Source organism: Rhineura floridana, chromosome 21, assembly GCF_030035675.1.
Source record: "Rhineura floridana isolate rRhiFlo1 chromosome 21, rRhiFlo1.hap2, whole genome shotgun sequence".
NCBI lineage: Eukaryota > Metazoa > Chordata > Lepidosauria > Squamata > Rhineuridae > Rhineura > Rhineura floridana.
Genome location: NC_084500.1, coordinates 12,961,114 through 12,987,177, shown reverse-complemented (window position 1 = coordinate 12,987,177; position 26,064 = coordinate 12,961,114). Strand labels below are relative to the sequence as shown.

The following is a 26,064-nucleotide window of genomic DNA, read 5'->3' as shown; positions in this document are numbered from 1 at the left end:
TCATACATTTAAAGCACATGACTTTTGCCAATGTTGGTACGAATCCAGGGTTCAAATCCTCACTCAGCTGTGAAGCTCACTGGGTGACCTTGGGCCAGTTGATGCCTTTCAACTGAGCCTACCTTAAAGGGTTGTTGGGAGGATAAAGGGGTGGGTAGAGAGTGGAACAATATATGCCACCCTGGGCTTTTTGGATAAGTTATTAAATAATAATACCAAACAGCTAAATGAAACAAGGCTAAAAACATCAGGAAAGTCCAGCTGGATCAGGCCAATTGTCCATCTAGTCCAGCATCCACTTCTCATAGTGGCCAAGCAGATGCCCCAATAGGAAGCCCGCAAGCAACACCTCTCTCCTCACCTCTGATTCCCAGTAACCCAAGGTTGTCTCTCCTCCTGATGTTTATTTATTTATTTTATTTATATCCTGTCCTCCTCCAAGAAAGAGCGCAGGGCACCAAACAAAAACACTAAAAGCTCTTTGTTGTTGTTGTTATGTGCCTCCAAGTTGACCACGACTTATGGCGACCCTATGAATCAGCGACCTCCAAGAGCATCTGTCATAAAAGCTCTTTAAAACATTTTAAAAAAGCAATTCCAACACCGACACAGACTGGGATACAATCTCTACTTAAAAGGCATGATGGAAGCGGAAAGTCTTCAGCAGGCACTGAAAAGACAACAGAAGCGGTGCCTGTTGAATATTTAAGGGGAGGGGATTCCCAAGGGTAGTTGCCAACATCCCCCCCCATTGTCTGTTTTTGTTTGTAAGCTCCTGGCAGGCAGGGAACTGTCTATTTTTGGTTATGCCACTCTGTCAAGGCACCATTTATACTTAAATATAGTATAAACAGCGTTGTATTAACAATCATAACACAACAAATGCTTATAACAGTGATTTGCGGCAGGGTGGGGTGGAAATATACATAGCATTGATTTCTCGCTCCACCCCACTTTTCCTTACCTGGCATTTTGCTTGGTGGTGAAGAGCTGGGTTGAGCATGATGAGGGGAACCGTGCGCGAGCAAAAGGTTCATGCCCTGGGGCTGCCCCGTGCTGTAGGCATCCAGGGCCAATTTCTGACGAAAAGCCTCTTCTTTCCTCCGGTTGGCAAACCAGTTGTAGACCCGGACTTCCGTTACCAAATTCGAACCCAGGCCATGTGCTTTAGAGGGGGACACACCACGCTGGAGGCATTCTGCCCTAGGGGAGAAGAATTAAAAGGGCACGTTGGAAGGGTTCACAGTAGGCAACTAGAGCTATCCTGGCACTAGGCTTGTTTTAGTGTTGTGGGCTTGATAAGTAATGCTAACTCAATAAGTGTGAAATCAACAGAGGCTGCATTTAAAGCACATGACTTCCCCCAAGGAATCCTGGGAGCTGTAGTTTGTTAACAGTGTTATGTTATGTTAATGTTTATTTATACCCCGCCTTTCAGCCAAAAGGCCCTCAAGGCGGCCTTAATGGGGAACTTATGTGGACTTAATGGGGAACCGATGGCCCTCCGGATGCTGTAGAACCCAGTTACAAGTGTCATATAATATTCATTCCACACTTGTAAGTCATCAAACTTTTAGTGTGGCAGCATCTACACTTTGGAGCTCCTCACATAAACGCTGTGGACCACTTGAATGAAGCTCACAAGCCACTGATGGTCCATGGAACCTTTGGGAATCCTTGGCTTGGAGCCATGCAAAGCAAGACAATATCTGAGGAACTCTCCTGCAAGCGGGTGACACAACTACCAAGCGAACCACATTTTGAGGACCCCTGTTTTAGTTTATATTTGAATTTGTTTATGCAGGTTTTTGCAAGCCACCTTTGAAGAGGTGGCACAGACATGTTGTACCTTAAATAAATTGGGGGGAGAGGGAGAAGGAGGGATGTCAATACAAATGAGGCTTGGAGGCTCAGCTCTGCCAGAGATTGGTGAGGAATGTTGGAGTGGGTGGGGTGGGGTGATAATGCACATTTGTATCACGGTATCCTTACTGGGGAATATAAAGGCTCTTTCGTCTCTACTGATGTTTACATCAACGTGCAGCTTGCAAAGACGCTATCTGGACCTTGGTGAAGTTCTGATAAGATACAATAATGTCCTTTACATAAGGGGGATGGAAGAAAAAAAGAAGATGTGGAAATGAGAGAAAAACTAATTTTGGAAAACAAATCTACTTTTATACATGTAATAAAAGAGGCTGTTGGCAGTACTGGTAGTGGCTGAAGATCTTTAGGGGGTTCTCTTTTGGTCAATACATTTCTAGTTTTATTTTATTTATCATTATTATCAGGGCTTTTTTTGTGACAGTACCTGACAGTACAGAATACCATCACTCCTTTTCTTTGCTACCTATGGCAGCCATTTTATAATGGCACTTTTATCAAGACATGAGTACCAGTACATCATTTTTTTAACCAAAAAAGCTAACAACAATAATAATAATGTCGTTTTTCTCACATAAGTGACCCAAAACAACTTACATTATAAAACAATATTACAGTAAAACATTACATTTTTGAGGGGGGGTGTCTCTCTGATACTGTATTGTTTCCAGTTTAGTTCTTTTGTTTTCTTATTTTGTGATTTTACGACAAGGCTGCTATATATATGCTTGTAAGTTGCTTTGAGTCCATCTTAATAGAGAAAAGTGGGACACAAACTTTTAAAAAAATTGTTAGGTGCAAAAGCCCTTAGGAACTGGGCTGTGAATCTAAGGCTGTGTAAACACCATACATTTAAAGCACCCAGCTCCTCCAAAAGAATCCTGGGGACTGTAGTTTACCCTTCACAGAGCTACTTCACCCTTAACAAACTACAATTCCAAGGATTCTTTGGGGGAAGCCATGTACTTTCAATGTATGGTATGCACGCAGCTTTAGAGTGATGTCTGTTGAATCCTAACTACTGATTCAGGCACCATATAGGCAGTAACATAGCCGCAAATTCAGAAGTGCAGCATCCCTCCGTGATTGTCATGCCACATTCCCTCACAGCCACACCCCCTCACTTGCTTGCTGTCTGTCATCATCTCCACAATCCTCAGTCCTTCCCCCACATACCTTCTCCTACAACAACAAATGTCCCTAGGAGCCAATCAGCATGAAAGGGGAGTGGGTTAGCTACTGAAAAGAGTCTTCTCGGTGGCTAACTCACCCCCTTTCACTCTGACTGGCTCCAGTCAGCAGGAAAGGACAAGGCAGCATATTAGAAGATTCTCCTCAGTGGCTAACACACTCCCCTTTCATGCTGATTGACTCATAGGATGCTGGAGACATAGGGACCTGTCCGGGACCATGCTCCCAAAAAAATGAGAGGTCTAAGCTCCCCTGAGATCCTGGACGACTACACCCCTGCATACAGGTTTATTGGCAGGCTGTCTACATCTTTCCAGACAGGGCCCCTAATGCATGCCTGTGGCAAGGCTTCTCCTAATTCCTCCTGTTAGGTGTGCTTTAAATTGGATTACTGCACTGAGCAGGGGGTTGGACTCATGGCCTTATAGGTATCTTCCAACTCTACTAATCTATGACTCTAGTTCACGGGAGGAAAGGAAGCAAAGAATCTGGAGACAAGGCTGTATACTGTTAATTTACTATTGACAACCTGATACATTTCCTACTTGAGCCCTCCACAGATTTGGATCACCAAGCTGAACCATCCAAGCCATGCATGATGGGTCTCATTAGAACGGGGATAGGGAATCTTAGGCACAGACAGGACCAAATGTGGCCTTGCAGGCACCAGTGTTTGACCCTTGGGGATTCTCTCTGAGCCATCCTCTCCCTCCCACAGGCCACACCTTCCTTGAGTCCTTTTCCCCTGCTGAAATGCGTCCGTGAACTGGGATGATGATGCCTCCTGCTTGCCTGAATGTAGGATGAAGACTCTGCACTAGAGGCTCAGCCAGTTAACTATATTAACCAGTTTCAATATTGCATTTTTATGTTGCGAGTAACCTTCCCTGAGACTTTTATGGGGAAGGGCAGGTTAGAAATCCAAATAACGATGATAGCAGTATTTTTTGTTTTCAGCCGCCTACAAATTTGGGAGTTGTCAAGCATCCAGCCTGGGCTACAATATAAGCCATACATTTAAAGCACATGACTTCCCCCAACCCTGCAAAAAAAACCTGGGAACTGTAGTTTGTGACAAGTGCTGGGAATTGTAGCTCTCTGAGGGAGGGGTTAACCACACACCATACATTTAAAGCACATGACTTCCCCCAACCCTGCAAAAAAAACCTGGGAACTGTAGTTTGTGACAAGTGCTGGGAATTGTAGCTCTCTGAGGGAGGGGTTAACCACACACCATACATTTAAAGCACATGACTTCCCCCAACCCTGCAAAAAAACCTGGGAACTGTAGTTTGTGACAAGTGCTGGGAATTGTAGCTCTCTGAGGGAGGGGTTAACCACACACCATACATTTAAAGCACATGACTTCCCCCAACCCTGCAAAAAAACCTGGGAACTGTAGTTTGTGACAAGTGCTGGGAATTGTAGCTCTCTGAGGGAGGGGTTAACCACACACCATACATTTAAAGCACATGACTTCCCCCAACCCTGCAAAAAAACCTGGGAACTGTAGTTTGTGACAAGTGCTGGGAATTGTAGCTCTCTGAGGGAGGGGTTAACCACACACCATACATTTAAAGCACATGACTTCCCCCAACCCTGCAAAAAAACCTGGGAACTGTAGTTTGTGACAAGTGCTGGGAATTGTAGCTCTCTGAGGGAGGGGTTAACCACACACCATACATTTAAAGCACATGGCTTCTCTCAAAAGAATCCTTGGAGCTGTAGTGCACACCTCACAGAGCTACAATTCCCTGTATCCTTAAACAAACGAACAGTGCCCAGGATTCTTTGCAGCCATGTGCTTTAGATGTAGGACGAGTGCCGCACACAGCCTTAGTGGAGGGCTCAGATGCAAATTTCCACAGGCCTGACCTTCCAGGATAGTTCCCACCACCCCCATCCCGTGTTGACTTATTCTAGATGGTGAGAATACCAGGTTCTTTTTCCTTTGACACAGAATGTGCCAGACGCTTCACACAATGGGGCTTTGGTTTTAAAAACAATGTACGGCTTAGCCCTCTGCCAAGAAGCTACTAGCTAATTAGAAACAAGACAAGGGGGAAGACGCCTTTGTCTTTTGCACAGATTGTTAGCAGTAGGTGTTTTGTTGGGTTGCTGCTGCTGCGGTTGTATTATCATTATTATTCTACGGCCTTACTATTCTGAACATGCCCAATCTCTTCTGATCTCAGAAGCTAAGTCAGGCCTGGTTAGTACTTGGATGGGAGACCGCCTGGGAATACCGGGTGCCGTAGGCTTAGAGGAAGGCAATGGGAAACCACCTCCGGATACCTCTTCGCATGAAAACGCTGTGAATATATCCCCAAAAAAAGATTCATAGGGTTGCCATTTTGTCGTAATCGACTTGAAGGCATGTAACAACAAATTATTACTGCTGCTTTTTTAGTAAAAAATGAGGTGCGGTAGTACTCATACCTTGCTAAAAACGTTCTGGGTGCCAGCACAAAATGGCTGCCATGGGAAGGCAAAATAGAGGCGCCAGTACTCCATACCAGAGAGTACTGTCACCAGAGCTTGGAAAAGTTACTTTTTTGAACTACAACTCCCATCAGCCCCAGCTGGTTGAGCTGGCTGGGGCTGATGGGAGTTGTAGTTCAAAAAAGTAACTTTTCCAAACTCTGACTGTCACAAACCCACCTACCGCCCGATTATTATTATTATTGTTACCTGTTGCATTCCTCTACCAGTGCTTCTCGTTCTTCCTTGCTGGGGTTCTTCTGCCGATCATAAGCCTGGTATAATATCTGCTGGGATGCGGGACCCCACTTGAAACGATTCCGCCTCATCTTCTTGCTGGGTGTTTCGGCGCAGGGGTCGTCCAGCTGGCCCATGCCCTGGGTTTGCTGGTTGAACTCTGGAAAGAGAGACAGCAGCTGATCTTGACTGCTTTTGTCTGTCATATTTCCCGAACCCTGGACTGTCTGGCTGAATTCTGAAAGAGAAAGGAGCAGATTTTGATCGGGCCTATAGCCGCTGCCACTCAACAAGAGATCTTTATTGCACAAATTAATTTGACTCTACGACCGGTGCGGGAGCCTTTGGTCCTCCAGATGTTGCTGGACCCAGCAAGCATGGCCAATGGCCATGGATGATGGGAGTTGTAGTTCAGCAACATCTGGAGGGCCAAAGGCTCCCTGCACCTGCTTTATGAGGTCAGCCAGCCTGATTTTTTTTTTAACCTGGATCAATATTTTCCTATGATTTAATCTGAGTTTTGCATGCAAGTATGGGCCACAGATTGAGGCAATCACCTATGGCAAGCATGGCCAATGGTCAAGGACAATGGGAGTTGTAGTCCAGCAACATCTGGAAGGCACCATGTTGGCTACTCCTGTGTCCTCCTGACCAAGGCTGCCAAAACTCAAGACAATGCTTACTTCCATGGGATAGGCCTTTGAATGGGAAGCTAAGTGGGAGAGGGCAGGCAGGCAGCAACCCCTCTGCAGGTCTGATTTGGTCCAGGGGCCTGTAGTTACTTACCACTACCACAATGTTATTTATGATCCTCCATTATATATAGATTGTGCAATTAAGGAAACACATTGAGCTTTTAAGAACTGCTTCTCAGGGCAGTACGACACACAAATGTACCCACTGTTTTGAACACGCTGCAGTGAAGTGGTGGGTGGGAAACCTACTTCCAATGGAGAAGTGGCAGATGGGGGAATAGGGCATCCACAGGAATGTTTCCAGTGCTGGGTGGGTGGGCGGAGGTGGGCAAAGTTCATCACTGAAAAAGGGGAGCCAGCTTGCTTCTCACCAAGAAATTAGAAGAATATGGCTTGTACATTTTGCTTCATTATCCCAGGTTCGACAAAAAGTGTCTGGAGTAAAAGATTTGTGGGGGACGTGGTCAGTAACCCTTCCCCTCCCTCCCTTGGCTGGCTCCAGGTTTCTGGGGGCTCCTGGGCACAGGTTATCAGTGGGGGCCTTGTCCCCTTGCTTTCCTCCTCAGACCACTCCTCCTCCTCCCTCTTGGCCCCACCCCTTTAAAGTAAAACAAATCTTGATGAATATGGTGGCAAGGAACCCCCTCTTGTCAAAGGAAAACAGTAAAACATTTTGCTTTTTGAAATAATGAGTGCTATTTCTCCATCAGTGAATGGAAAACACCACTCTCACAAGGGTTAAAATTAACCCTTGGGACTCTCCACAATAATCACATTTTGCACTTCCTTTTCTGGAGATAAAAATGGCAACATCTTTGTACAGGCAAAGTATGCAAATAGATCCTGTTCAAACAAACCATGAGTAATCTCACAGATGAGCAAACAAGCCATGGTTTGTTTCTCCAAAGCTTGTTTCCCAGCTGCTCTTTTGCCGTTGTACCTTGAAAAGCATCTAGGGTGAGGTGGCCAGACAAACCACAATTAAGCAAGGCTTGGGTTCAGATGTAAACCATAAACCAAACCATAGTTAAAACAAGCCATGGTTTGTAAGCCATCAGCAATCCATGGTATTTAAGGAGAGACTAGGTGGCCACCTGTCAAGGACACTGCAGGATCCTCACTGAAGATTGTACATGAAGAAGGAAGTTGGACATGAATGACCTCCAAGTTCCTATTCACCTCTATGATTCTATGGTTCTGAAAAAGATGGTTCAAGCCACTTGGGCCACCAACACCCTGAATTTGGACTGCCTGTGTAAGGTTGCCACTTTTTCTTTTCCTTACTTGCAGACTTCAGTAACAACTAAGAAATTCAGCAGGTGAAGCTTTTTCCTGCATGTGAGAAGAGCCTCACCTACTTTATTTCTCCCTGTCATGTAGTTGTTAAAAGGCTCCGAAGTTTTGCCAAGATAAAAGGAAAAGAGGGTTTTTGGGGGGGATGGGAAGGACCTTATACATACTGCTAATTGAGAAGCTCTCATCTGCTCCAGATCCATTCATCCAAAAACAATTGATAATTATACTGTGCAATACCTCCTGGTATCTTGCGCTCTTCTTAAACTTGGTGCTATAACCACAACAAAGATCAGCAAGTTTATCTTGGGATGTGCCAGACTGCAGCTAGCTAATTGGATCACTCTGTCCTAATGACATTGTCCCTCAAGGAGACAGGGCTGCCGTTTGACACAATAGCCTATTTAATTTTACTCAGATCTCTGGAGACAAGCTGGGTAGGCAATTTCTGGTGGAGAAGAAAGCCCAGGTTGTTCTTCCCTCAATTAACAAAAAGTGTGTGTGTAAAAGAGAGAGAGAGAGAGAGATGACAGAAACCCAGCTTTCCAGATAGGAATTCACAGCACAAGCTGATTCGCATGGATTCAGAATTAAGTCTCATTTTCAGAGGGGCTAATGTTGAGATAAGTGAGTCTAGGATTGTCTTAGCCTTAGTTCCCTGCTCAGTAGAGTAGGTGAGACTCAGAGACAGAGCGCTGAGATGCTTTTGTCCAAGACCTTGGAAACCTGACAGAGTGAGCAATACTGGCCTAGATTGTGGGTGGAGGGAATTTGTGGCCCTCCAGATATGGTTGGACTACAACTCCCATCAGAACAGCCATGCTGGCTGGGGGTTGTTGGGAGTCTAAGACGGGTTCCCAAACCATGGTCTTCATTTGGGTGGTCCACATGGTGTCTCTGAAGAACAGTGGGTGCAGTGCATTAAATATTTGCATTGATTTTTAATTATATTTTTATTTCTTCTCTTTTTTCTCATATTGTATTTTATATTCTGTTCCATGGAATTTGAGTGGTAATACAATAAAATATAATATAAGAAAGCAATGAAAGTACAGTTAAAAATCATATAGCATCTAGCACAGCACATTATAATTGCTACAACAGGCAGAAATTTACAAGGAGCAGGGGGGTGGACTTGATGGCCTTATAGACCCCTTCCAACTCTGCTATTCTGCGATTCTGGGAAAAAATCATTAAGTGGTCCAACAAGACTCTCAGCAATTTTCAACTGGTCTATGATGGGGGGAAGGTTTGGGAACCTCTGGTCTAACGAAATGTCTATGGCCACTGTGACCCGTTCCCCAGCCTAGATGGATAGCCCAAGATAGCTGCCTTATATTGAGTCAGACCAATGGTCCACCTGGGTGAGCATCATCCACACCAGGAGGAGCCAACATGGTGCTCTCCAGATGTTTTGGACTACAACTTTTATCAGCCCCAGCCAGCATAGCCAATGGTCAGGGCAGGGTGATCAGGAGTTGCAGTCCACATCATTTAAAGGGCACCACATTGGCAACTTCTAGTCTACACTGACAGGGTTTCAGACAAGTATCATCCCCAGCCCTACCTGCAGACGCCAGGGATTGGACCTGGAACCTGGAACCTTTTAAACAGCGGCAGCCGGTGGCTCCATGTCAGTGGAACCCACTCCAGGTTTTAGTCTGCACTTTCACAGAGCTGTCCAAGGTGAGCATTTAAAGCACATGGCTTCCCCCCAAGGATCCTGAGAACTGTCATTTGTTAAGCGTGCTGGGAATTAAAGCTTCGTGAGGGGTAAACTATCATTCCCAGGATTGTTTAGGGGAAGCCATGACTGTTAAAGTATTATAAATGTGCTTGGTGTGGATGTGACCTTAGAACATAAGACGAGCCTTGTCGGATCAAGCCAGCAGCCCATCTAGTCCAGCATCCTGTTCTCACAGGGGCCGACCAGATGCCCCAATGGGAAGCATGCAAGCAGGGCCTGAGTGAAAGAGCAATTCTCCCCACTTGTGATCCCTAGCAATGGGAATTCAGAGCCATACTGCCTCCAACAGTGGAGGTAGAGCACGGTAGGGATGGGTGAGGATTTTGATACAGTTCGCATTTTATGGTTATTATTTATTTAATTTGTATCCCGCCCTTCCTCCCAGCAGGAGCCCAAGGCGGCAAACAAAGCGCTAAAAACACTTAAAAACATCATAAAAACAGATCTTAAAATACATTAAAACAAAACAGCGTTAAAAACATTAAAAAAAAAAAACTTTAAGAAAGGGTTAAAAACATTATTAACAGACACATTAAGCAATTCTAACACAGACGCAGACTGGGATAGGTCTCAACCTAAAAGGCTTGTTAAAAGAGGAAAGTCTTCAAAAGGCACCAAAAAGGTAGCAGAGATGACACCTGCCTAATATTCAATGGGAGAGAATTCCACAGGGTAGGTGCCGCCACACTAAAGGTTCGTTTCCTATATTGTGCAGAATGGACCTCCTGATAAGATGGTATCTGCAGAAGGCCCTCACCTGCACAGCGCAGTGATCGACTGGGTATATAAGGGGTAAGACGGTCTTTCAGGTATCCTGGTCCTCAGCTATATAGGGCTTTGTACACTAAAACTAGAACTTTGAACTTGGCCCGGTAGCAAATGGGCAGTCAGTGCAATTCTTTCAGCAGTGGGGTGACATGTTGGCGATACCCTGCCCCAGTGAGCAGTCTCGCCACCGCATTTTGCACCAGCTGCAGCTTCCGGACCAACCTCAAGGGCAGCACCACATAGAGCGCATTACAGTAATCCAGCCTGGGGGTTACCAGTGCATGGACAACAGTGGCCAGGCTATCCCGGTCCAGAAACAGCCTCAGCTGTCTTACCAGCTGAAGCTGGAAAAAGGCGCTCCTAGCCACGGAGGTCACCTGGGCCTCCAGCGACAAAGATGGATCCAGGAGCACCCCCAGGCTACGAACCTGCTCTTTCAGAGGGAGTATGACTGCATCCAAAGCAGGCAACTGACCAATTATCCAAACTCAGGAACCACCAACTCACAGCGCCTCTGTCTTGCTAGGTTTCAGACTCAGTTTATTGGCCCTCATCCAGCCCACCACCGAGTCCAAGCAGCGGTCCAGGGCTTGAACGGCCTCTCCCGATTCAGATGTTATGGAGAAATTTTAAGCAGAATTTATCAAATTCACACTTTCCAAACCAGTATGAGAACTGACACACAGCCATCCTTAGAAATTTGCATTTATTAGAATTTTGTGGTGCAGTTCGCCAACTAAATATTTACAAAAAATGCATACATGAGGGGAAAGTGTGCATAAATATATGAGTGAAAATAACATGCAAAAATGCATTAAATAACGAGAAGTGGCTTGCAAAAAATGTGTACCTTTGTTAAAACTGCTTACAAAAATGTGTTTATTAGGAGAAATTTGCACTACAATGGTGGAGAATTTTCATGAGGATTTTAAAAAAAGCAAATTGCTGCAGAAATGGGGAGAACTTGAATTTAAGGTTGGAAAAATGAGAAATTGAGAGAATGGAAATTGACAGGTCTTTCCATCCCTAGAGCATAGCTATGAAGAACATCAGTCTTCGTAGTGACGAAACAGCGGAGGCTCATCTGTATGTACTTGACAGCAGTTGAGTGAGGAATGTGTGCGTCACAGTCAACAGATTGTAGGTTGGAATACTCTCCGTCAAATTACACAATCCACACACACAAACACAGACACTACAGTGTCCAAAACCACGGTACTTACGCCTGAGGATCTCCCTTTGCTTCCGGACGTACCACGTATAGAGGGCCGCCCGCTTCTGTGTCTTCATGGGTGTCCCCTTGTTGAGATGCTGGGAGAGGTGTGACTGATTCAGTCCCGTGACATCCACCACCTCTCGCTGGGGGATGTTGTGCTGTTGCATGTACCCCTTGATCATCTTTGCAGCCCGCCAAGGGTCCTCACTAATGGGGGAGAGGGTAAATGACAATTAATCTCCATTCCATGGAAGGTGCTGGAAGAAACTGTTTTAGGCATGTAAAACATCTGGAAGTGTTGAGAGTTAAAAACAAAATGGGATGTGGGAGGGGAATTGTCCTTTTTCCCCTAAGGGGAAAACATACTTTGGAGGGAAATTGTTTACAATTTACCTGATTTATTTATTTATTTATTTATTTATTTATTTATTGTATTTCTATACCGCCCCATAGCCGAAGCTCTCTAGGCAGTTTACAGTAACTAAAAACATTAAAACAAATATACAAATTTAAAACACATCTTTTAAAAACAATTTAAAACACAGTTTAAAAATTTAAAACAATTTAAAAACACATGCTAAAATGCCTGGGAGAAGAGGAAAGTCTTGACCTGGCGCCGAAAAGGTAACTTTACTCAAGATGACTCAACCAAAGGCTGGTCCAAAATATTTTGCCGCCTGAGGCAAAATGGTGTCCCCCGCTCCCCAGCCAAGTCAAGATGCACAGTTCTCAAAGCTGGTCACGTTATTGTGGCCCCAAGGCAAAAAAATTGAAAAAGGGCCTCTTCCCCCTTCCTGTCAGTGAAATCACAATAATAAATTAATAACTAAAAATTGGCTGTCCTTTCATGTCGCCCAGAAGCACTTGCTTCAAGCAAGCCGCTTCACTTTGCTGTTTAAAACCTGGCTGATGGATTGACAGAGGTGCAGGTCAGGATTAGCAATTCACAGGCTCAGGTCTTCAAAGAAGCCTAGAAACCTCCACATAGAGAGACACATCTACATAGTCATTTGTGTGTTAACTTTTATAAGATGAATCATATAGCTATTTTGGTAAATCCTAGATACACGTTACTGGCTGTGACTAGAAACTGGCCCGAAGGCTGACTCAAGTGTGTGAACACCCACAGCCTGAAATTTCACCTCAGGTGTGGTAGCCTTATTTGCTCTGCCCTCAAGGGCTGCCCTCCATTGTGAGGTAAACTTCATGCTCTCCATTTTGAGGGAGAAATATAGAAATTGTCTCCTTTCTGATTTTTTCCAAGTGAGCTACTCAGGGACCACATTTCAGGTCTCTAGGTCATGAGTCTGATAATGTTGGCACCCCATAAGAGAGTGAGGTACAAGTATAATTTTTATGTAATTAACCATCCACACCAACCATACCCTAAAGAATCCTGGGAACTGTAGTTTTTTAAGGGTGCTAGGAATTGTAGCTTTGCGAGGAGTAAGCTACAGTTCCCAGGATTCTTTAGGGGAAGCCATGATGGCTGAAGTGGTATAAATGTGCTTTAACTTTTTGGTGTGGGTTTGAGATCTGTACTTCTGGCTTTTACTGAAGAGGTCATATCCACATCTGAAGAGGCAGAGGAATTCCACAAGCCCAACATCTTCACTGTGTACACACCGTGCATTTAAAGATTATTTAAAGCACATGACTTCCTCCAAAGAATCCTGGGAACTGTAGTTTGTTAAGGGTGCTGAAAATGGCAGCTTTGTGAGGGGTAAACTACAGTTAGCAGGATTCTTTGCGGGAACCATATGCTTTAAATGTATGGTGTGTACACAGCCCTTGCTAAACATGAGGCTTGCTTTCTCTGTGCTGGCCTCTATTATGACAAAAACCTAAAGGCCCATGTTTTGACAATAGTTATCATTAGTAACACTCACACTAATATTTATTTGACACGTTTTTGCACTCAGTGCCTTAAAGCAACTTACACAGTAGTGCCACACTACACTGGGCACTCTGAGGCATTGCGCGAAATCAAAATGGCTGCCCACCATTATGGATGCCAGATAAGGCAACAGATAGAGGCCCAGAGCAGGGATCAGTGCTGGTGAGCCCTGCCACATTTCTGGGGCATCAGTAGCTGCCTGAGAGTGCCAGGTTTACCTCTACTGTTAACCCACCCCTGAGCAGAACCTCAAAGCTTCAATGGGTGCACATTGCTATGAATATTCTCTTTCAGGTTTTTAAATAAGATTTTCAGCCAGTATCTGTTGCGTACCACATGAGAATTAAATATTAACTCCACCTATCTTTTGTCACCTCACCGCTACCCCACACCAAAAAACTATCCTGCCAGCTGCCACACACAAAAACAATCTGTTAGTCATTTATGGTGTGTATTGCAACAGACCAACATGGCTACACCTCTGGAATTTGTTGCAAAGAAACTTGGGGTGGTGGTGGGAGGAACAACAAAGTGAGGAATGTTACCTCAGAACATAAAGCAAGGGTCAGCACCTCACTCCGTCAGCATACATGCAGTTTGGAGCAGCAACTCTTTCCCCCCAAAAAACACAACAGTTTATGATTTATTTTATCTGCCTTCCTTGTGCGCGCACAGTTCCCAGATCAAAGCAGAGCATTTCACCAAAGTGCACAATAGCGACATGCATGAGGTCACGAAACTAGACCAGTCCTCCGACATGCTAATGAGTGGAAACTGCCCAATCCCAGGTGGCTTGTGGATTTGTGGTTTCAGAAAAGTTTCATCACTGACTTTACCTTCCTTGCTATCCCGCCCTCGGCTTCTCAGCCATCCTTACAACAAGAGTGGGTAAATAAAACTCAACAACATCCTCCCAAGATATATGCCAAGAATTTATTCTCCTGTATTATTTAAAAAAAATACCTCTAGCTTAAGACAACCTATCTAATCTGCATCTGTACACACATACAAAGCGGGCCTAGGAGAGGCACTCCATTCTTCTTCTAGAAGTCGGACCTCCCCCTCAGTGCCCCCATACCCACTTGCCTAAGGTCACAGATCCACATCATACATTCAGAGCACATTTAAAGCACATGGCTTCCCCCAAATAATCCTGGGAACTGTCGTTTAGAGCTAGAATTCCCAGCACCCTGAACTACAGTTCCCAGGATTTTCTTTGGAGGGGGGAGAAGAGAGGCCTCATACTTTAAAAAGGTAAAGGTGTCCCTGCACTTATAGTGCCAGTCGTTTCCGACTCTTAGGGTGACGTCTTGCGACATTTACTAGGCAGACCTTATATATGGGGTGGGATTGCCAGTTCCTTCCCTGGCCTTTCTTTACCCCCCAGCGTATGCCGGGTGCTCATCTTACCGATCACGGATGGATGGAAGGCTGAGTGGACCTCGACCTTGACACTACCACAGTGCATGAGTGGTGGATTTATTTTGCTTCAGATTGTTCTGCAATGCTTCCCCGAGGCTATCACATTATTGCTGTCTGGAGGGGCTATATAGCACAACAAAAATGAGACAAAAATAAACCAGAACATCTGCAGTGTAAAAAGTTGTTGAATTTCAGGAAGTTACGGGACATGCACTAACTGGAAATGAAGCGGTGGGACCACCGCAAAAGGTTTGCGAGCACAAGCAGTAGTGAAAGAGAGATTGTGTGTGAGCTCTCATGATGAGCCCAAATCATCATGAATGCACAATAAAAAGGATATCTGCAGGGGCCCTAAGGCTTTAAAGTGCTACCAGATTCTCTATTCTATTTGCTGCATAAGTCTAAACCCACTATTATTATGGTGGAACTAGCAACAAAATGTTGCAGTATGAGTTCCAGTCAGCCATGTTTTCTTCCACAATACTCCATTCCAGTGGTGGCTGGTGTCCACTGAGTCTGGTAGGGCAGAAGGCAGGGAGCCCAACAGTAGGTGGAACCAGCGCCAATGACAGAAAGAGCCAGCTAACACGAAATTTTGCCCCCGTCCTCCTCCCTGATGAGTTCTACAAAGGCAACAGTGAGACTAAGGAGGAGGAAGCTGGCAGCTGGTGCCACCCCCTGGCAGAGGCTGGCTTGGTGGGGCAGTGCCCCATTTGCCTTAACAGACCAGCCTCCACTGCTACATTCCATTCCTCTTCCCCTCTAGTTTTCTATTTGCTGCCCCCATACACACACACACACACACACACACACGTCAATGCAGCCATTATCATGCTGTAGCCACTGACTACACACAGTCCTCACTGGGTTGTTTGCCACCCCCTTGGTTCCCCCCCCCTCAATTTTTTCTGTACAACTGGAAAAGTGTTCCCCTTGACCTTGCTGATATTTTCCCTCCATGAGTTGATGGTGCTGTTTGGACTATATAAGCCAGGAGTGGCCCTCCAGACGTTGCTGAACTATAACTCCCATCATCCCTAGTAGGCATCACTAATGGACAGCAATGTCTGGAGGGCCAAAGATTCCCCACAGCTGATATAAGCAACGAAACTCATGCCTGAACATCAGAAATGGAGGGAATAATTATGGATTACATTTGCTCAAGGTCACTGAGAGCTTTGTGACTGAGAGGTGATTTTGTTGAGGCCAATATGCTAAACCAGTGGTTCCCAAACTTTCCCCATGGACCACTTGAACATTAAGCCCAATATATGATGCCACACCCAAACCCAACATGGCTTAACTCTGCCTCTCGTGCACGTGGTGTACAACTCCTCCCAAAACCATGGACGCAAGGGTGGGTCACTGCAGACAAATCATTAGTATGACTGCGTTGTTGGCTTGATCAGAGAAGGAGTAGCAGGAGTTTTGTAAGTGTATATAAGTGGAGTTGCATTTGAGTTGTTGTTAAAGATGAGTGAAGATGCATATAACGGGTTCTCAGCTGTCATCCATTTTCCGCAAGATGAATTCAACGACCAGTTCCTTATTGGAAACAGGCAGCACTTCCTCGACTGGGACACCTCCTGTTGTAGCTACACTGACCAGCTCTACATGGCTGCCGGAAGTGAATTTGTACTTGCTTATAGGACTGGTACTCCTGTGGACACTAAGTACTTTGTTCAACTGGAGAAAAGTCAGGGTTATTACCACCTCCATGAGGTCAGCAGTGGTGTCAGCATTTCCATCTATAACTTCTCTCGATACATCCACGAGGTGGCCAGATGAGTGCTCCAGTCGTACGTTGGAGGAAGGTTGGACCGAGCCAGCACCATGGTGCGTATCGAGCGGATGCAGGGAAGTCGGTCAAACACGTTCCGCCTGAAAACGGTGGTGCCAATCCAGTTTGTTCAAGCGGGGTCCCGAGTTCTCAGCGGAATGTGAGCATCACAACTCCAACGACTGCGTCCTGTGGGCCTGGACCAACTACAACAACTTGTTTCCTTCGGCCCTGAATCCCCCTCTGCGTCAGATCGAGTTTACAACGACATGATCCAGCCAGAGCATGTGGATGATCCCGACCCTGAGTCGCCCACCAAGGAGCTGCTGTCCAAGGCCGAACGCAAGTTCAAGCAGCTGTGCGAGTACCTGATCAAGCATCGCATCAGCAGCGACGTGACCGTCCAAAAACAGTTCCCTGGGCTGTACATCAAGTACCAGGTCTCCAGCTACTCCACTTCACAGCTGCGTTGTGCCCTAGAAGTTTCTCCCAGGGGCTGCTGAACCATTACACCTTGGCTTTGCTGATCATTCCAGATACTACTGCTCCCCCTGACTTTATGCACATGCAGCATAACAAACTCTATCAACTGTTCCATCTGCAGAAGAATAACCCTGTCACAGCTGCGCGCTACCTGTATGCCTGGGCGGACCACCAGACCAGAAACACAGTGTGGATCTTTGGACCCCCTTCCACTGGAAAAACCCATCTCAGCCACACCATTGCCCACGCCAGCAAGAATTACAGGAACGTCAACTGGACCAACGACAACTTCCCCTTCAACAACTGCGCTCAGAAGCACATTGTCTGGTGGGAGGACGGCATCATGAAAGCCAAGTTTGTTGAAGCCACCAAGGCCATGCTGGGAGGCACCCCTTGCCGAGTGGACCAGAAAAATCGCCAGTCCGTCAAACTCAACCGAACCCCAGTCCTCATAACCAGAAATACCGACATGACCACCGTGTTCGATGGCAACACCATGAACTACGAGCATCACCAAGCCCTGAAAGACCACATGTTCAAGTTCATTTTTGATATACATCTGCCTTCTGATTGGGGCCTGATTGATGGACAAGACATGTGCGAGTTCTTACACTGGGGCAAGGTGAACATGCAGCAACCAATCAAAATGGTCCACCTAGTGGAGAGGGACCCCACCCATGGTCCTTACATTGAACTTGCTCACAACGACAACATTCAGTCTCTGGATGGATCTCTATGGGGAGAAGACCCTTCAAAACACTCTGCAGGAGTTGGAGATAGCAGTCTCAGTGTTGTGGAGACAGAACTGGGTGGAGTGGCAGCCTCAGGAGCAGAGATGGTCGTATTTCAGGAAACTGATACTGGAGTCCTTGTTACTCAGGAAGTCTCCGTACAGGACTCTAACAGTGAGGAGTTTTCTGGCAACTGAAGGGGCGAAGAAGTACCCATACAGCCACGTGATCCTGACGCAGATCCGGGGGAAGGCCCTAGTGAGTCTAAGCAACCTTGAAGAGACTGCTCCCCGGAGCCCAAAGCATTTGAAGACTGGATTCCCTCCACGGCCTCTTCCATATACTGCCCAGACGATTTCTACCCTTCTGAGTGACTCTGAATGCAAGGAAGACGCAGAAACGGTGGGAGAAGGATTACTGGAAACACCAAAAGACCCAGTACTATCCTAGACCCACCTTTGGCAAAAAAACGGCCAAGGGAGGAGGAAAAGAGTGTGTCCCCAACACCAAGCAAGACCCTGCCACAGGCAAGTGCTTACCCTGCCCCAAAGGCCACATACGAGAGCCGGGGCAACCCGTCTGCCTGACGCTTGCATCCAGACAATGAATTTGACATTGACTCGCCCTCCAAACGTCTGTGGGAAGAATCCCCTCCCGAAACACCTGCCAAGTCCATGTCCGAAGACATGGCACCAGTGGGTCAAAGAAGAGATACGGCTCCAACCTCTCAACCTGGCCCCCCTAACACCGTGGTTGCAGGAGCGGGAGGACAAAATCCCCTGCATTGGATTGCTGATACCTCCTGGGGTGACAATACTGTCACAACAATCCAGACCCGTATATGTCACCTGAGACAGTGGGAACCTGGTGGAAACTACGACCCACACTCCATGGAAATAGGAAACATCAGCAAGCCGCAGAGACTTACAGAAACCATGGCATGTAGTTACTTTGAAGGCTACTGCACTCCGTGGTCCTACATTGACATGAATAACTGGGCCTGTCATTTCTACCCTAGAGACTTTCAGCACCTGGTGAATAACTTCAGGAGCATCCGTCCCAAAAAGTTGACCATCAAAATTTCCGATGTACAGATCAAGACTATTACCATTGAGAACTATCAGACAGTCGTGAATAACAACATGTCTGGAGCCATGCAAGTCCTCTTTGACCCAAACTACATGTTCCCCTACGTCTCTGACAAGATGCAGTGGGGATACCTGTCTCCCAGACCCTGGGTCATCAATACCCTGCCACGTTATGCCTACTCCACTGGCTGCAACATCTTGGATGAACAAATTGAACCGCCTCAAAAATTCTTTGTCCTTGAAGCCCACATCCACATGTTACTAAAGAATGGAGAAGAAACAGAATTCACCTACAAGTTTCCACCCCACAAAGGACATAGCCTCAGTAAACTTTATTGGCCGAGAAGGAAACACATTGTACGGACAATACACCATGCACGCAAACCCACGGACGCACCGAAGCTGCCCGAAGAGAAGCCATGAGAAAACCTGTGTATGCAGTTATCGAGAGCCGAGATTACAATCAAATGTATCGGCACTTCTACAAAACGGGACCTGCCATGTGAGGCATCCGTATTCACGAAGAACTGGAAACCGTCCGAGAAAACAGCAAAGATGCCAACGAAGATGAAGCCACAGACCCTGGACATCCCGACAACCATCTCTACACAGAATTGGATACCAGCAAAATCCATCCAGGGCACTCTCAGATCTCCAGAACTGGGTCCCAACTGTGGCCTAACAAAGTCATTGGCATTGACCCGAAAAGAACATTGAAAACGAGGACGCTGGAGAGCCCTACATGCACACCAACAACATGGCCATCGGAGCAAGGAACTCCTCTGGCGACACTCATTTTGTCTCCCACATCAATCCCGATGGGTCCTTCCCCGAAGTAGGTACACCCATGAGAGGGCTCATCCCCCTACTCCCAGGCATGAAGTGGAACTATCCTCCCATTATGTACTGTGAACCTATCTGGGCCATGAAACCTGCTGTAGAAGAACATGCTTGGTGCGACATCACACACATGGGCGCCATGGCCTTCGCAAGACCACCACCACAAATCTTTGTCAAAATCAAAGAAGAACCCACCATCTCCTCCGCCACCCAAGTAATGGAAGATGAACAAGGAAAAAATTATTTCACCATCGACTCCTATTTAAACCAAGAAGGGATGTTTATGATGTCGTACACTATCGAATGGGAACTTCCACCCAAAAGACACACCGAGTGGACTCTAGAAAATCAAGTGTCATGGGTCAGAGGATACAAAGTACGTCAAAGTTTCCATCATCTCCGGAATCACCTCCCAAATAATTTATTAATCTGTTTACACACACTCACTCCCGCAATTGTAATCAATCCTTAATAAACACGCTAAGGCTTATGCAGCATTACCATGTCACACCATTTTTTTCCTTATCTGATCAGGCCCATACTAATGATTTGACTGAAGTGACCCACCCTCACGTCCGTGATTTTGGGAGGAGTTGTACACCATGTGCACAAGAGGCGGAGTTAAGCCAGGTTGGGTTTGATGTAGCATCATATATTGGGGCTTGATGGACCTCTTAATTATCTTCCTGCCTGTTGTAGCAATTGCAATGTGCTGCGCTGCATGCCATAGGATTTTTAATTGTAGTTTTATTGCTTCTTCATTTTCTTGTATTGCAATTTGCGCTCCATAGAATTCCGATTCAAATACCATACAAGAAATGAAAGAAGCCATAAAACACAATTAAAAATCAGTATGAATATTTAATGCAAACATACCACAGACCTTCTGAATGAATCTCGTGGACCGCAGTTTGAGAACCCCTGCACTAAACATTACACCACACTGGCTACCTCTCTGGAACACACACTTCCTACTGCTGGTCTCTCATCCTTCTTTCCATCAATCTGTGCAGCCTCTGCTGGACAAGTCTCAACTGTAGGAAGCAGAAATATGGGCAGGTTTTTAAGTGCTTCAACTGTGCTTATTCACCAGGCTCCATCCCGATCTCTCAATCTCTCTCAAAATGCTATTCCTGTTCTTATTTTGTAAGGACCTTTGGAGGGGTGCCTTTTACAAACGTTGCTAGCTTTTGATTACCTCCCTCCTGCTACAAGGACCCTGACAATAAATATCGCTGAATGTGTTCCAAGTTGCAGATATTCTGTAAGAAACACAAGCAGTTCTGTCAGGAGATTCAACGGTCACAAGAGCAGAAAACTGTTGTGTTCGGTTGACAGACACACTTGCTTCAGAAGCTGGTGCAGGACAGAACAGGGAAAGGCCATCGCTCAGAGGAAGAACATGGTTGTTGCATGCAAAAGGTCCTAGGTTCAATCCTTGGCATCTCCTTATAGGACCAAGAAAGTCTTCTGCCTGAAACCCTGTAGACTGCTGACAGTGAGCCCTTTGTCCACTGGGGCCTCTACAGATGTCCTTTTAATTGTGCATTCATGATAATATTGGGGTGATTATATCCATCTCACTTTTCAATATTGTTTACACCTGCAGAAGTTTTGAGATGGACATACCAGAACATAGGAAGCTGCCTTATACCGAGTCAGACCATTGGTCCATCTAGCTCAGTACTGTCTACACTGACTGGCAGGGGCTCTCCAGGGTTTCAAGAAGGAAACCGTCTCAGCCCTACTTGGAGATGCCGGGGATTGAACCTGGGACCTTCTGCAGTGCTCAGCCACCAAGCTACAGCCTTTCCCCAATTCCCCAAACTGCTTCATTTCCAATCAGTTTATGTCCCGTGGCTTCTTACTGAAATCTTACAACTTTTCATGCCACAAACGTTCCAGGGTGGTGGTGGTGTCCACTTTCATTGTGCTTTGGTGCATGCGTGCCCCTCTAGACGGCAATAAAACAATAATATTGAAGAAGCATTGCAGGACCACTAATAAAGCAGAATGATGTGTCGACGGTCCAGTACAAACCCACCACTAATTCACTACTGTTGCAGAATACACCCACAAAAAACCACCAGTTTGGAGGGACCCTCTGTTGTGACTTTCCAAGAGTCTCGTGGCACCTTAAAGAGAAGTAAATTCATGATTGTATCATGAGCTTTTGTGGACTATCAAGCCAATTCATCTATAGCCACAAATAATGATAGATGTGTTATTCTTTAAGGTGCCATAAAATTCGTTGCTGCTTTGGCTCCAAAGACTAACTCACATAGCTACTTCTCTGGAAACTGTTACAAAGCAATGAGTTGGCTCTCAAGTTTTACAGAACTCTTCTTCAATCTGGATGTCACTCTAACAAAAAGGTTAGCGGCCAGGGGGAGGGGAAGGTTTTGCTGGGAAAAGGCATGGTGTGAAATACCAGTCTCCAGTTTAATCTTTTTGTGATGATTCAGGGATGTGTTTAAAGACAGAAGCTGCAATCCTATGATAAACCAATTTCCCTGATAATAAATCCGGTTGAATTTAGCAAGACAGAATTCACAGGATTGCACTGTAAAGCTAATCCTGATAACTGCTGCATCTACTATAGATTTTGCAGATTAGAAAGAAAAGTCCCATTGAACGCAGTGGGAGTTGCTTCTGAGACTCTGAGCGAACACTAGAGAGGGATGAGAAATTAGACTCAGTTTCAATTTAAAGCTGAATCCATCAAATTCACAGTTTCGGAAACAATATGAGAACCGAAACACAGACAGCCTTCGACATTTGCACTTATGCAATTCTGAATTTCGTAATGTAGTTCTCCAACCAACCAGTGTTTACAAAAATGCATATATTAGAGGAAAGTGAGCATAAAAATGAATATATTCATGAAAATAACATACAAAAATACATTATATTAGGAGAAAATGCTTGCAAAAATGTGTACATTAGTCAAAACTGCACACAAAAATGTGTTTATTATGACAAATTTGTACTAAAATGGTAGAGAATTTTCATGAGCATTTTTTTAAAAAAAGTTGCAAATTGCTGCAGAAATATGGAGAACTGAATTTAAGGCTGGAAAAATGAGAACCAGAGAATCAAAACTGACAGATCTTTCCATCCTTCATGAACAGGCTAAAGGATCATGATGTAATTAAATTACTTTCTGCTCGGTAGAAAAGTTTGCCACTTCCATGACAGTATAACTGGGAAGAAGAAGCAAAGGATGTTCTCTTTGAAACATAAAACCCAGCAGTTATCTTAGGCTGCAATCCAATACATGTCTACTCAGAAGTAAGTTCCATAGGGTTCAATGGGACTTATTCCCACGTCAGTGGATACTGGATTACAGCCTTAATATTTTTCCAGCACTATGTGGAACACATAGGTTTCATTATACCTGTCATACAAGTATTCTACCTTTTAAACAGGTATTATATTATATTTAATTAATTTATATCCCACCTTTCCTCCAAGGAGCTCAAGGTGGTATACATGATTCTCTCCTCCCCATGTTATCCTCACAACAACCTTTGAGGTAGGTTAGGCTGAGAGAGACAGTGACTGGCCCAAGGTCACCTAGTGAGCCTCATGACTGAGTGGGGACTCAAACTCTGGACTCCCAGGTACTAGTCCAACGCTATAACCACTACACCACACTGGTAGTGTAGAATTCTCAGACAACAACCTCACGAAGATGCACAGGAATAGAGATTTGAAAGAAATTCAATTCAGTTCACATTTAAAGGTGAACTCTTCTAATTTGCACTTTCTGAAACAGTCTACAAACTGAAACACCACCATCCTTCAAATGTTTGTACTTCTCTGAATGTTGCAATGCACTTCTCTAACCAAGTAATTTAAGAGGGGGAAAATAATGTGTACAAAAACTGCATATATTAGTATGCATAAACATGCATATATTTGGAAAAAACAACTTTACAAATATGTGTTCTGTTAGGGAAAAGTTATTTGCAAAACTATATTAGGCAAAATTGCATACAAATGTGTGCATTCTAAGGAGAAATTCGCACTAAAATGCTGATGATTTTTTTGTGGGGACGTAAAAAAAAAAATCTGCAAGCTGGGGTAGCAATGTGGAGACTGAATTTAAGATTGGAAATGGAACAAAACTGACAGATGCTCCCATCTCGGCATAGGAGGCACCGGAACTGTGGCTGTGTGCTCAGGAAGGATTTAAAAAAAACCAAAAAAAACCCCTGCCCCCTGCGTAGTGTTCCCAATTAAAATCCTTCCCCCCTCAAGCTGCTACTCAGTTGAAGAGAGATCAAAGAGAGCAGTTAAGATGGGATATAGCAAACACTGATGAATAGCTTTGTCAATTCAGCTACCATTATAATTTTATGCCATTCTTAATCCATATTATTTTCTAAATGTACTGTATTGCTATATCATGTTGCTATAAGTTGCTTTATTTTCTTCAGCATTCATAATATCAAACCCATAATATCACCTGGCCACAGTCTGACAGTGAGAAGTATTGCACCTCTATTTAAATTACAGTATTGCTCCTAAATCTGCACCTATGCATATAAATTAACATTTAATTTAAACATAATGTTGTATGTTTGCTTTCAAGTTCCACAGAATTTACTTTGGCCCTAAAAAAGGCATTCTTACACTGTTGTTACTTCTGGATTTTTTTCTAATCACAAACAAGAGTATCAGAAATCTCATTGACAATAATAAATAAATAAATAAATAAATAAATAATAAAAGGTGCGTAAAACATCAAGATAGCCAGAAATACAGATGTGCTTGAACCATAATCATATGTGGTGTGAAACATGTGTTTATATCCCCTGTATCAGGTGCAGGGAACCTTTGCTTCTCCAGATGTTGCTGAACTACAACTGCCATCATCCCTGGCCATTGGCCATTCTGGCAAGGGCTGATGGGAGCTGAAGGTCAGCAACATCTGGAGGGGCAAAGGTTACCCACACCTGCCCTAAATCAAGGGTGGCGGGGAGTATCTGTGGCCCTCCAGGTGCTGTTGGACTCCCATCAGCATGACCAATGGTTACAGACGATGAGAGTTGTAGTTCAGTAAGCATCTCAAGAGACGCAGGTTCCCCACTCGGAGTTCTCATGGTGTAGAAATGTGCTCATTTTGTCCTCGCCATCACCTAGCGTGCAGCAGCCCTGTGTAACTGAGCTAGTTTTCCTAACTCCAGCTCCTTAGCCAAGTACAAAGGCTCCTTTAAAAGCAAACAGGGAGCTCATTGCAAAAGGCTCTTCAGGGCCAGGGGCTTGATTTTTGTTTGCACAGGAGGGAAACTTTGCCCTGCTTCTGGGAAAGCTGCAGTGCATGAGACAGGGCGGAATGGGGCAGGGTGAGGGCTCTGCGGGTCTTCTCCATGCAAAACTACATAGGGGAGCATCAAACCTGACCAGGTGACAGAGGGCATCCAGGCTAAGGCAGCATGTCCTCAACTAAGGTCTACTTCCTCACAGCTCTTATTTATATATTTGAGGCCGGGGTGAAGAACCTCAAGCCCAGGAACTGAATGTGGCCCTCCATTCTGCTTTATCTGGCCTTAAGGATTCTCCCCGCCTCCCGGCCAGGCCCATCACTGGTCCTGCTATGCATTGCAGAGCTTGGCAAAGTTACTTTTTTGAACTATAACTCCCATCAGCCCCAGCCAGCATAGCCAGTGGATTGGGCTGATGGGAGTTGTAGTTTAAAAAAGGAACTATTCCAAGCTCTGTACCTGGGGTGCTTTGCTTGGCTGGAATGAGTTCTTGAGCTGTGATAATGTCTCTTGCTTGCCTCGACGAAAGATGGAGCGATGTAGGTGTGCCTGTCTGATTTTGTGTGACTGGAACGTAGCCTATTTTTACAAAGGTAAGAGTCACATCTATTGTCCTGCCCTCTTTTGCCTCTGGCCCCAACGACTATCAGCATGTGGCCCCTGGAATGTTCTCTGTGAGAGAATGCAGCCCTTGGGATGAAAATGATTCTCCACCCTTGATTTAAGACAGCTATATTCTGCCCTTCAACAAATGTCCATAGCAGCTTACAAAAAGGTTGAAAAATCACAACAAAACAGATGAAAGCAGAACAAGAAAATGAAGACATTAAAATTGTGTAGTTTAAAAAGCAGTCAGCAGATCTAAAGACAATAAGTAGCATAAAAATGAGGTACAGAATACTGCAAAGTCTGGGAAAATAAGTACTTACCTGGTGCCCAAATGACATCAAGGCAGGTACCAGGAGAACATCTCTGGGGAGAGCAGGGCACAGTCCCCACGTATGGATTGAGGAGACATTAAATTCAGTACACACATTTAGA

The 26,064-nt window shown here is 45.1% G+C and overlaps 1 protein-coding gene and 1 pseudogene across 5 annotated transcripts in view; one reads left to right on the top strand and one right to left on the bottom strand.

Annotated features, from left to right (window-relative positions):
- Positions 1–26,064, bottom strand: part of HNF1B (HNF1 homeobox B) — an 88,514-nt gene that overhangs the window by 43,960 nt on the left and 18,490 nt on the right. For 4 of the 5 annotated variants that reach the window (XM_061605063.1, XM_061605060.1, XM_061605059.1 and 1 more), the window contains exons 2-4: positions 11,520–11,719; positions 5,767–6,031; positions 965–1,203 (exon numbers count right to left, since the gene is read on the bottom strand). In XM_061605063.1, coding sequence (XP_061461047.1) covers positions 965–1,203; positions 5,767–6,031; positions 11,520–11,719 — 704 coding nt within the window. The remainder of the gene's footprint in view (positions 1–964; positions 1,204–5,766; positions 6,032–11,519; positions 11,720–26,064) is intronic. The other variant, XM_061605062.1, reaches the window with a different exon arrangement.
- On the top strand, positions 5,223–5,336 carry LOC133374556 (5S ribosomal RNA; annotated as a pseudogene).